General features: G+C 30.3%; 1 protein-coding gene across 2 annotated transcripts; it reads left to right on the forward strand.

Moving 5' to 3' along the window:
• The first annotated feature begins 485 nt into the window (after positions 1-485).
• Positions 486-12,277, forward strand: LOC105251668 (breast cancer anti-estrogen resistance protein 3). 2 transcript variants are annotated; one of them, XM_011258620.3, is made up of 7 exons: positions 486-820; positions 3,294-3,507; positions 5,327-5,435; positions 7,804-8,043; positions 9,915-11,067; positions 11,262-11,564; positions 11,806-12,276. In XM_011258620.3, the coding sequence occupies exons 1-7, from the start codon at positions 778-780 to the stop codon at positions 12,135-12,137; spliced, it is 2,394 nt and encodes a 797-aa protein (XP_011256922.1). In that variant the 5' UTR covers positions 486-777; the 3' UTR covers positions 12,138-12,276. The 2 variants fall into 2 exon arrangements, with proteins under 2 accessions (XP_011256922.1, XP_011256924.1); XM_011258622.3 differs by lacking the exons at positions 486-820; positions 3,294-3,507 and adding an exon at positions 4,183-4,461 and having other exon boundaries at positions 11,806-12,277.
• The last annotated feature ends 468 nt before the right edge of the window (positions 12,278-12,745 follow it).

A 12,745-nucleotide genomic window follows, 5' to 3' on the forward strand; every position in this document is an offset into this window, starting at 1 on the left:
CCTGTATATATATATGTACACAGAAATATTTTTTGCACATTTGTAAATAAATAAATATATATATATATATATATATATATATATATATACACAGAAATATTTTTTAATATGCAATAATATGCAATAAGCAGTTACACAACAAACAATGAAAAGTAGAGATTCCCATTTAAGAAATTGAAACTGACCTTTACGTGACCTTCAAACGACTATTGAGTGTGTAACCAATGACATCATCTTATGTTCCCCTCAAAACCATACAATTCTTGTCTAAATCGTTTTTCTAAAAAATGCTTAGTTTTTGAAAGAAAAGGAGTGTACTGGTGGTCTCAGACGCCCTATATATATATCATATCTCTCTCTCTCTCTCATTCTTTCATAATTCATTTAGACTTTCCATTTCTCTTTTTCTTTTTCCCTCTCATTCTGTTAGATTTCCCGCACCATGCAACTTTTCTCACGCTGTGAGCGCCATTTGTGTACCGGTCGGTCAGTCGGTCGGTCGATTGGTCGGACGGTCGGTCGGTCGGTCGGTTGGTCGGTCTGTCTGTCTGTCGGTCTGTCTGGTTCCTTCTTCTAGTGTGTTACGCTCACATCAGTCAGTTCGGTATCGCATTATGCTGTGGATAGACCGCGTCGCACGGTGTTACAGCCGTGCCGTGTCAGTGCGTTCAAGCTGTGGCCATTTCGTTTGCTTCAGTGAATTTTCGATTCAATTTGTTTGTGGAAATTCTTGCGACGTAATTAGGAAACTGCTGGCATGCAACGGTTGGCGGGAAAATGGGCAAAACCGCCAGCAAACTGAAATCGCGGAGAAGTCAGAGTCAGTGCGCATTTTCCTACATGTTCAATATAATGCCACGTTTTTTTCATTTTTATTATTCACATATATGGTTGTCTCGAATTCACTGCGGTCTTTTCTCTTGATAGAAAATACCGATAGGCGATACGCCTGTGACATCCTGTGTAGAAAGTTTTGATTGAACGAGGTGCGTATTTGTAATAAAATAGATAAGAAAGGCATCTGTTTGCACTTTTATCAATATTATGCAAGCATTTCACGTAAAAAATATTGATAAATTAATAGTAAATATAAAATTGCAATTGGTTACTGCGTCAAGTTTGCATGTAGTGTCGAGTTTCTGACGGTATATCATTGACGAGGGAAAGGCACAATGTCGTGCACGTCGCATTTATCGGCGATGATGTATGCGTGCGGATCGGGTTGTGAAGACACGTGTGTGCACTCTGCTTAATCTCCATCCCCACCTCTCTATCCTCATCTCTTCTATTTGTGCAACCGTACAATAGTCGAGAGAGACCGAGAGAACGGCATTCGTAAAACATAAATTGTAACGTAAAACGTTACGTAAATTCCATACGCAACGATGCATGTATAATCCAAATAATCAAGTATGTCACTTGTGTATCAAATATGTTGAATTGATATATACGTACAATTGATATGATATGAATCAGCGTTAAAATCAATATGAAATTTACGGTTTTATAAAAATTATTATAAAAATTATTATAAAAAAATTACTGAAGAATATAGCTTCAAAAAATATATTTTATATTTATTTTTTAAATTTATATTGCGGTGTTAAATGCAATAAACATTTTAAGTCAAATATCCTAGCATATCATAAAAAAATTAGGTAAAAAATTATTTAATTTTAAAATCACAATTATTTTAACTTTGTAAGATGAGATTAAAGAGATTAGAGATTAGAGTTTATCATTTTTGAAAGGAAGCTACATTAATAAGCTACTTTATAAGCTACTTTAAAAGGAAGCTACATCAATTAAAAAATAAGGATACGATTTTAATGCAATTTTGCTTTCACAAAACTCAAAAATAGTAAACTCTAATCTCTTTAATCTCATCTTACAAAGTTAAAATAATTGTGATTTTACAATTAAATAATTTTTGACCTAATTTTTTTATAATATATGTATATACCATGATATATATATATATATATATATATATATATATATATATGATATATATGATATGATATATATATATATATATATATACATATATATATCATGTATATATCTTTTTATGACATATGTATATATGTGTATATATTATATATATATATATATATATATATATATATATATTTCGTAAAAACAATGCTATCAATGTCGCTAGATTATGTTCATTCATGGATAGATGAAGCGATTCATAAAAAAGCAATATACAGATACATGTAATACGCAATAAATGTAAAAAAAATAATGTGAGAAAAAGAGGTAGCGAATAAAATGGATAAAATGAGTAAAAAGAGAGGAAAGAATTCTACGCACCTGTATTTCATTACTTCGCCTTTTTAAACGTGAACATGTTATTGAAAGGTTAGGGGGTTCCATGGTTCCATGTCCATGATACAATGAAACTAAATTCGATCCAAGTATGCGCTTTATATAGGCATGTATAAATATAATCACGAAGGTGTGAAAATCATCGTATTTAATCTATTGCAAATAGAGTAAGCCAATTGATTATACTATTTATTTAATATTTATTTAAAAATTTAATGTTCTAAATATTATATGTGATCTCTCTTCCTTCTCTCTTCTCTCTCTCTCCCCCTCCCCGTCTCACTTTCTCTCTCTCTCTCTCTCTCTTCCTTTCAAAAACAAATTCAATAAAGTTATAATAGTCACGTTTATTATTGCTTATTGTCGTGCAAAATTGTACAATGTAAATGTAATACGCACTGTGAGAATAGAATTAATAAAATTTAAAAAATGACACAAATGTGAGAGATCAAATTCACTTATTTGTTATATACATTGTATTAAATAAAATATTTATAATATGCATGAACATATCTGTCACGTAATTTATATAATTATATAATGTAAAATCGCATAATGATAAAATCAGAACACTAGAAATCTTAAAATGAGAATCTTAAAAGTAGTATAATAATATTATTAAATAAGCGAAAAATATTCAATAAGAAGATATATTATGCAATAAAATATGCACCTCGTTCTGAATTTGCGCAAAATTTTTAATAATTTTTAATAAGTTTTTATTTAAGGTTATAAGTTTTTATTTAAGGTTATATTATTTAGCACCAATTTAGCACATAATTATCAATGCTATTTTAATATCAAATTAAAAAGTCTATTATCATTTGGTAATAGACTTTTTATAATTTTAAGTTTTATTGATTTGCTTACATTTACATTGCATGCATACATTAATCTATCACAATTCGGTCAAAAAAAATGTGACAAGCTTCATATAAATTTTTCTGTAACATATTCAGGCATAGCATGGAGTTTTCGATTTCCATCTATGAATACACTGCAAAACACCAGCCGACGACGCAAACGAAACGATCTTGCTTCATTGGACTCATGTAAAGATCTTCGGCAAAAGAGACATACGATACATCTACAACCGGAAGTGATCATTCAAAAAGAACCAAGTTTGATTGTGACGTTGCCATCATCTAACACTCTCTCTAGCAATAATTCAAGGTATCTATAAGTTATAAAAATATCGACAGTCTTTTCAAATATCTGCAAGAGCAAAAATATCAAGTAAAAGATAATATTATATTGATTTGAAAACTGAACAATTTTGCAACAAATTTCAAAATTTTTGTAGCATAGAATACATATCATATGTCTGTATATAATTATAGCCAGTGTTGCGCTTAGACAATTTAAAATAATATAGATACAGATTAGATAAATCATATACTCATGTCAAGATGTCTCAGATCAAGATAAAGATAATTCGGTTTGAGTGTATTTAGATAAAAGATGAATTAGTTAAATATTTTATTAATTATTGTTCTCTTACAATTTTATTTACTCTGATCTGATTTATCTTTATTTAAAGCTGGTATATATTGTATGTCGTAATTTACTCTTTTATTTTATTTATACACATATCTCTCTCTATATATATTATATATATATATATATATATATATATATATATATATTGCTAAAATGAAATATAATATATGCAGATTTACATTATAGTTTCTCTGTCTTTCTTTTTCCCTCTCTTTTTCTATTCATGCTATTGCAGGAAGGAGGGGGGGGGGAGAGAGAGAGAGAGAGAGAGAGAGAGAGAGAGAGAGAGAGAGAGAGAGAGAAATAAGCTTTAATTAGGATATTAATGAAAATTTGAAATAAATAAAAAATTATTCTTTGAAATTATTTTTTTAATGTTAGCAAGTGTAACATTGACTATAGATGTACCTCGATGCTGTTTATCGAACGTTTTCGAATGACGCAAGCGCACTTTGGTCGCATCCTCTCCTCTCCCTTTACGGAGCTCCTTATCCGAGAAGATCAATAACCCTCATATTGATGGAATAACCCATTCAAAAGCATTAAAAGAAAATTATACTTTTTACTTAATTTTGCCTTGCACCTTCCGATGCAATATACAGCATGAGAAGCATCTAATCTCGATGTGTACGTATTTCGATATCCGTTATCTATCAAAATCAACTCGTTTTGATGGGGAAAAGGAGTAAGTAGAACCAGAGTGGGTGAAAACAACGAAGGCGATAACATTGCAGTGACGTATAATCAAGGGTTCAAAGATACATAGAAATGGTAATAATTATTGTTGCGTGCGTAATGAACGATGCATTAATTTATTTTATATTTATTTTTATACATGAATTAAATATAATGTAAAATTATGTTAAATATAATGTAAATATAATGTAAAATTATATTAATATGTTAACTTAATACATTAAGTGGAGAACAAACTATTTATTTGTAAATACGAATTATAAACGATAGCAACTGTAAACAGTTGTATGAATTATTCCCATTTTGATGTACAATCGTTATATTCTATACATATTTCATTATCCATGACAGTTGCTCCATGCTTTTGTGATGTGTCACGCAAGACAAGTTGTATCGAATTTTCAAGTACATGTTATAAATGACAGATAAGCAAAGAAGCAAGGCAGGTGAACAAGGAAGAAAATGTTTTTTTGACATGTAATTAATTTCCTTTGCTTTGCCTCATTTTTCTTCGCGAGTTTTTCATAATCTATTAATACCATACAGAGGTACCCTTGTGATACCTTGCGAAAATACGGACCTGCGGCTCGATTTGTGTAAGCTTGCGCTGGTCAGTGGGGTGCGTGCGCGTGCTCTAAGAATCGAGAGTACAGACAAATTCTATCTGCCAGTTCGAAGAGCAGCACAGAGTTCTCTTTTTGAAAGACATCGCAATTTACAAGAAAGAATCTTGTCAAAGATCGAAAACAATTTTTGAGAAATGTGTGATGGGTTAAAAGTTTCATTCTGATCGCAGGACACCAGAGGAAGACAGCGACGCGAAACAGAACCGCCACATATGTTCTCAAAGTGAATTGCCATCAACAAAAGTATCCGAGAGTAACAATAATTTGTCTCTGCAGATGGTGAGTCTTTGATTATACAAAATTTTTTTATTATAAATTTTTATGGTTATTTGACCAAAATGATATTATTTATTGAGAGTCTAAAAATTAAATTTAAAAAAGGATTAGATTAATTAGATTAATTTATTTGGCAAGATTGTAATTTTTATATAATAATCTTGAATACTTATATAAAACTTAGTTATATGTTACTTAATTAATTTAATTAATTATACGCATTTTAGCATAGGCTGACATATTTTTTATAAATGTTTAATTATAAATAAATGTATAATTTTATGTATAAATGTTCTAAGAATTTTTGGAATAATTTTTAACGCAATTATCAATATTAATTACTCGTTACAATTTTAGTTTTTTCAATTCTCATGTATCAAAATTATTTTTAAATTATGAATTTTAAAAATATTAATATTAAAAAATTAAAAAAAAAATATATATATATATAAAAAAATAATATATATATATATATATATATATATATATATATATCTTTGGGATATCCTGTGTATATATATATAGGGTGTCCCAAAAATCCCGGACCGGTCGAATATTTCATAAACTATGCACTTTAGAAAGAAATGTTTCAGAAAAAAGTTGTATGGCTTGAAGGAGGCCATCAGATAGTGGCAATGATTTGACATGAGAGAGTCATTCGAAAGTCATGTGAAGATCAACGTCAATTTCTTAAATGGAACTCCCTATTTTTTATTACATATTCGTATAGCTTATCTCGAGAGCTTTCCAAAACACTATAATAAAGTATTTCTTCATTGAGTACTTTTCAAGTTATGAGGCTTGAAATCGTTTCTTAATTTCACAAGATATTTTACATAAACCGTAAAATATCTTGTGAAATATTCATTTTTCGATTATCTTACCTTAATAATTTTATGTACAAAATAATGAGAGGAATCAATTGATGTAAAGAAAAAACAGTTGTTTTTAAGAAAAAAAATATGTAATTTGCAATTAACAATTACATATTTTTTTTAAAACAACTATGTCTTACTTTCAAATGACTTTCCCATGTCAAATAATTGCCACTATCTGATGGCCCCCTTCAAGCCATACAACTTTTGTCTGAAACATTTCTTTCTAAAGTGCATAGTTTAAGAAATATTCGACCGGTTCGGGACTTTTGGGACACCTTGTGTGTGTGTATATATATATATATATATATATATATATATATATGATAAAGAGTCTCTTATATATTTTCGTGTAAACATATAATCATAAATTTCAATTATTGAAGTGACAATATTTTTTGTAGCGTGATACAAAAAAAACAATAAACAAGCACAAGCAAGCAATGATAGGTTGTGTGACAACTAAGCTGGTGGATGCGATATATCGATGACGCGAGTAACAAACTATCCACGACCATACGAAGAGCTGAAGGCTGTTTTTGTTAAGCCAATCTTCGCTTGACTGCAAAGTCCCGTCTTCTTCCTGCCTTGATTAATACAATTGTCTTTCTTAGAATGTTCGCGTAACATATCACTGCTTCTTCTATCATCCCGACTAATTAATTAAAGATATAAGAAGATGTAGACATGATATTATTAATTCATTGAATTCAAGATAATGATTTATTATTTATATAAAATAAAAGTTGAAACAAATTCAACACATTTAGAAAATATGTAGTAGTAATTAAATTGAATAAGATACTTAATAAACCTTAATTAGAAAGTTAATTTTGTCGAAAATGAAAATAATTTGCAGTTATAAAAATATAAAAATAATTTGTCTGTCGCATGTGCAGAATATTTATATTATTATAATATTTTTATTCTCTCTCTCTTTAATCTTTATAAAAAATATTTAATTTTTTCTTTTATTTTTATATTTCCGCCATATTTTTGTCTTATGAAATTGCACATTTCTTGAAAAATTCATATCTTTGTTTATATCACAAAGCATTATTTGCTGCAATAATTCTTGTCATTTATCATTTATTGATAATATTAAATACAATAAATTTTTTAAAAACAATAGATTTTTATAAAAAATGTCCACACAGAGAATTAAATTTAAAATTAAAATATTCAGGAGTATAAACGATTGATCGATCTTTTATAATATAGATATACATGCGTATGCTTGAAGAAAAATAAGTTAATTTTTATTTATACATCATATACGATGTATAATTATATAAATTTATAATTTATTATATATAGACATTTTTCGGGAATATACTACTAAGTACATACGTAAATTTTAATTTAATTATTATTAAGAGCAATTTAATTGGGGATATAAATTTTTTTAAAAAGTGTTAAATAATTCAAAGGTCTCAAGTAAACTGCTTAAAACTAGAAATATTAATGAAAGAAAATTTTCTTTTATTTGATTTCAGGAACCACCTGAGGAAACCACTCGCAAGCTTTTAGAAAGAGAATTACGACTTCTCGATCCCCGAGATTTGCGATCGCATGCTTGGTATCATGGCAGTACGTTGCGCGGCGGTCGAAGAGGTGCAGAGGTGGAAGTGCCGGATGATGGGGACTTTTTAGTGCGTGATTGCGCCTCTCAACCTGGCAACTACGTTCTGACCGTGCGTTGGAAAAGCCAACCCCTTCATTTTGTCATTAATAGGGTAAAATGTGATTAATTAATAGGATAAATTGCGATCATATTAAGGGGTTATGGTCTAGTCAGCAGGCTGAAAAAAGTATGTTTGAGAATGTTTTTGAAAAGTGTGATAATTTTTTTTACAAATAAATTTTAATTCAAAATTACAAATATTAAGGATATTATATTTTTTTAAAAATAAAATATTAAAAAATATAAAAGTTATAATCATTCCAAATATTGTTTTTTAAAAAGCGTTGCGCGGTGACCAGTGCCATTCGAAGCTGATTCATCTGATATCAAAAATTCGACAAGCTGTAGTTAAAATATATGAAATTGTCTACTACAAAGTAGATGAACGAAGAATTAATCTAATTAATTAAAAATTGTTTAGGGACGAAATGATAGCCACTACTGGTTTGACGCTAAGATATTCTTTTTCGTCTTAAAAATTGCTTATTTTTTATTAAATAAAAAAAAGTATTCATTAAAGAAATCCTTCGTTCATGTATTAGGTTTTCATGTGTAGAAGAAGCCCGTAAAATTTCAAGCAAATCAATATAACGGTTTTCGAAATCTTGCTCATCGACTTTGAAAAAATGATTTCGAGAAAAACGCGTTTAAAATTTGTGTCAAGCTCCCGTTTAAATAAATTGTAGATTTTTAAAATTTATACAATCATTTATTTCGGGTTCATATAATTTTAATTTATTTAAATCTTCATATATTGGCTTGATAGCCCTCAAAACATCAGAGCTGAAGTTTTATAGTCGTGTTTACACTAAGTTATACATTTTGGCGCTTCATGAAATATACACTTATAACTCCTTCAATTTGCATCCCATTAACTTGAAACTTTTAGGAAATATTTTCAATGTGATATACTTCAAGGAAATGTAAAAACGTAATAATTGTTTTTTTGTTACATTTGACTAGGCATAACCCCTTAATTAAAATTAGAGAAACGAAAAAGCTTTAAAATTTTTCTCATTCTAGTTAATTATATTATAATGTTACAAATAAAAAAATGTATAAATTTTTGCGTAGTTCCTTTTCTTATATTAAAATAATTTAGTTTCACACGTCATATTACATTCGACCACAGATATTCTATATATTATATTGTACTAGATCGCTAACAGCAATGTTATCCTTGAAGAGTAGCCACAATTGGACAGAATATAATTACTGCATGAGCAGAATATTAATTTAGAATATCAATCAATACTTAATATATATTAAAATAATTGCCGATTGAAATTGAAATACATTTTAATAACTGTCGATAAATTAAAATATAACTATATCAAAATAAAAATTATTGTATTAACTCAATCTATATATTTTATCCAATTATAAGTGACTATTTTTCAATGTTAGCGGTCTAGATAGATATAATGGAAGATATAATAGAAGTCTTTGCTTTTGACAGTATAAATTGATAAAATAAATTAAAATTTCACCTGTTATTTCTTTTTTAAGTAATTATATAATTAAATATTCAATCTTTTGTTAAAAAAACGGATTTTTGCCGATAAAGATTTAAAAAATTATTTATTAATACACAAATTGAAATAAGAGTTTCTAATAAATTTTGTTATTCAATCTATCTATTAAATATGTGAGTTGTAACATACCAAAATATTAATTAATGGAAAAAAAAATTTTATTTTTTTAACTTATAATTTATTACAATTGCAATGACAAGTCACATTTTAATGTAAAACCTGCAGATAAATAGATTGATATTTATTTCTCATCCTTTGATGATTTGAAGTTCCTTCACATAAGTTTTATAAAGTATATAATATAATAGTGACGTTTGATAATTTGTCAAGAGAATAAACAAATTCGCTTAAAATACTTTAAGATCACATTATTTTATTTTCCTAATAGGTTGTAATTCAGCCCGACACGGTTTATGAGAGGGCGCAATATCAATTTGAAGATGAGGCCTTCGATACAGTTGCCGATTTGATAACTTTCTATGTCGGCAGTGGCCGACCAATTAGTCAGGCCAGTGGCGCTCGTATCATTAATCCAAAGCCCAGATCGGTTCCATTGACGTGCATTGCAGGAACCACGAACAATCAACATTGTTCTAATTCTTCATCTTCTTTATCCACTGGTTCGCCACCTCGTTTGCCTAAGAAACAGCAACGCAGTCACTCTCTGACCGCTCAACATCATGGTTCTGATCATCACGTCATTCGAGAGGATAATCAACAAATAGGTCAGCAGCTACCTATTCAATCCAGTACTTTACCACGAATACCGCCGATTCAGAGTCAGCCGCCCTCGTGTTCCTTATCCTTGGGTCGGCAAAAGATTACCCGAGTAATCTCTGATCCAGCATTGCAACAGCAACAACAACAATTATCGAATCTAAATCTGCAGAACATTCTGGGTACGGCGCCACCTAAGCCTCCCAGAGTGCCCTATGTGCCAAGCCATCAACATTATCATCATCATCATCATCACCATCATCACCATCATCATCATCAAAGTTATCAAGCCTCTGGTAGCGACAGTGGAAACGGATCGGGAGATAGCGAGTTTGAGACCAACAACTCTGGTGGTGCTAGCAATCCTTCCTCCTCAGTGCCAATTAAGGGCGTAGTAATACGCAGCCATTATAACAATAGCAACAACGGCATTAATGACAATAATGGCAGCGAATATGAATTATCTGCGGAGGAGCAGTTAGTGGTAGCCGCGCCGTCTTTAGAAATTACTACAATGCTCGATATCGAGGGCTTTACCACGCTGCTCTTACCGGCTGGCGAACACAGACCTCTGGATCCGATAGCTTTGAGGGGAGTCTCAGGAATGTTATTAGATTCTGCACCAAGAGTACTTGCTTCCCATCTCACGAAAATTGATCTCGAAGTGGCACTTGAACCAGGATCCGGAAATAGAACTGGATTAAGCGGTATCGAGCTGGCGACTCTTCCTCATGGTAGACAAGCTAGAATAGATTTGATAGAGAGATCGGAATGTTTGAAACTGTTGGTGGCGGTCACTGTGTTAGCTGGGGCTACGGCCATAGGTAAGCCTTGAAATGTGCTAATTATTCTATTTATTTTTGATAACATTTTTGGTTGTAGAAGTAAAAGAGAGAGCGAGAGAGGAAAGAGAGAGAAAAAACTTAGTATTGATACAAAATAAATTATGAAAAGTATAAATTATGAACAGTTAATCTCTCTTGCATTAAATTTTAAGAAATAATTGTTAATATTGCAGAAAGGGCGGCTACCATTAGCAAATGGATCAAAGTAGCGATCGATACTAAAACCGCGCTCGGCAATCTGTATGGTTTCTGTGGTGTAATGCTCGGCTTGTGTTTACCACAAATTCAGAGATTGGCTAATACATGGCATTTGTTAAGACAAAAACACACAGATGAAGCTTTTAGTTTCGAAGCAAAGTTAAGGCCTACTTTACGGGCTATGAACGAATGTACTAATCCGCAGGCACCTAATACAACATTGCCACATTTGCTACCAATCGCATTACTCGGAGAACGGAGTCCCGAAGATGTTTTAGGTATATTTATTAAAAATAATTATTTTTACTAAAAAGATCTTGACAAAATAAAGCAAATAAAATAATTGATTCCAAAGAATATATTTATCCTTATACATTTAATTTCTCTTCTATCGTGAGTATTCTTCCCTAGTTCATTTTTTCAATATTTTAATCTAACTAATCATATTACGTTATACTAAAGTATTATTCCGTATTACTGTCATTTTTTTTCCTCAGTATTATTTTTGTTTGTTCATAGGTACTGTGGCGCCTTCCGGACTCGCGGCAGCAATTCTTTCATCATGGGAAAATTCTGCGCCCGATTGCGGTCTGTCGATTGTCTGGTCGCATCTCGAAGCAGCTCGTAAGCTAGCCGAAAGTCTGCCACTTTTTCGCAGAAACGCGGAAATCGCCTTGGAAGGTTGCAGAAGTGATGAGTTATTGTCGGACGCCTTTCGCACCGAGTTTCATATAAAGTTTCTATGGGGCAGTCGCGGTGCAACTGTTGCCCCTGAAGAACGTCATCTCAAGTTTACACAAGTCCTTGATGCAATGTACGATAAATGTGCGGCTAGCGAAGTTATCGCTTAAAAGATAATTACGAACAACAAAAATATATAAAAAAAAAGAATTTTTGCGCGAAAAATTCTTCTTTTTCTAAACTATTTAAACCATATAAAATATCGCGCTGTGAAAGTTCTTTTTAAAATTGTTTTTATAAACGAGTTTAACATCCGTAAAAAATTAGAATATCCTGCATATTAATAATATATTATCTTATCGCTATTGTTGTAATCCCGAATTGAATATATTATCCTAAAAATATCATACGACTTTCTACCTAATATAAATCGTGTTCCACTTAATAATAATTGTCTCAACTAAGCAACAGTGAGAGCGTCCAAAGAAGTGATTCAAGTTGATTGAAGTCTATCAATCTACTGTGTTAACTGTACTTAACTTTAATTGACATTAAATTTCAATAATGTTACGTTATAAATATTGTTCATGTGTTTATTTACAACTAATATGAATATGAATATAAAATACGTAAATTACTTATAAATTTATTTCTTGGATTGTTTTTATACTTGATGTTTATGATTAAATATATGAAGATAAATTATAATTATCGATTTCGCATATCGGCATATTGTAAAATTATAAGAAATAATGTCCCATCTCTTATGTATGCAAAT

Source organism: Camponotus floridanus, unplaced genomic scaffold (assembly GCF_003227725.1).
Source record: "Camponotus floridanus strain SB8 unplaced genomic scaffold, Cflo_v7.5 scaffold7, whole genome shotgun sequence".
In the NCBI taxonomy this organism is placed as follows: Eukaryota; Metazoa; Arthropoda; class Insecta; order Hymenoptera; family Formicidae; genus Camponotus; species Camponotus floridanus.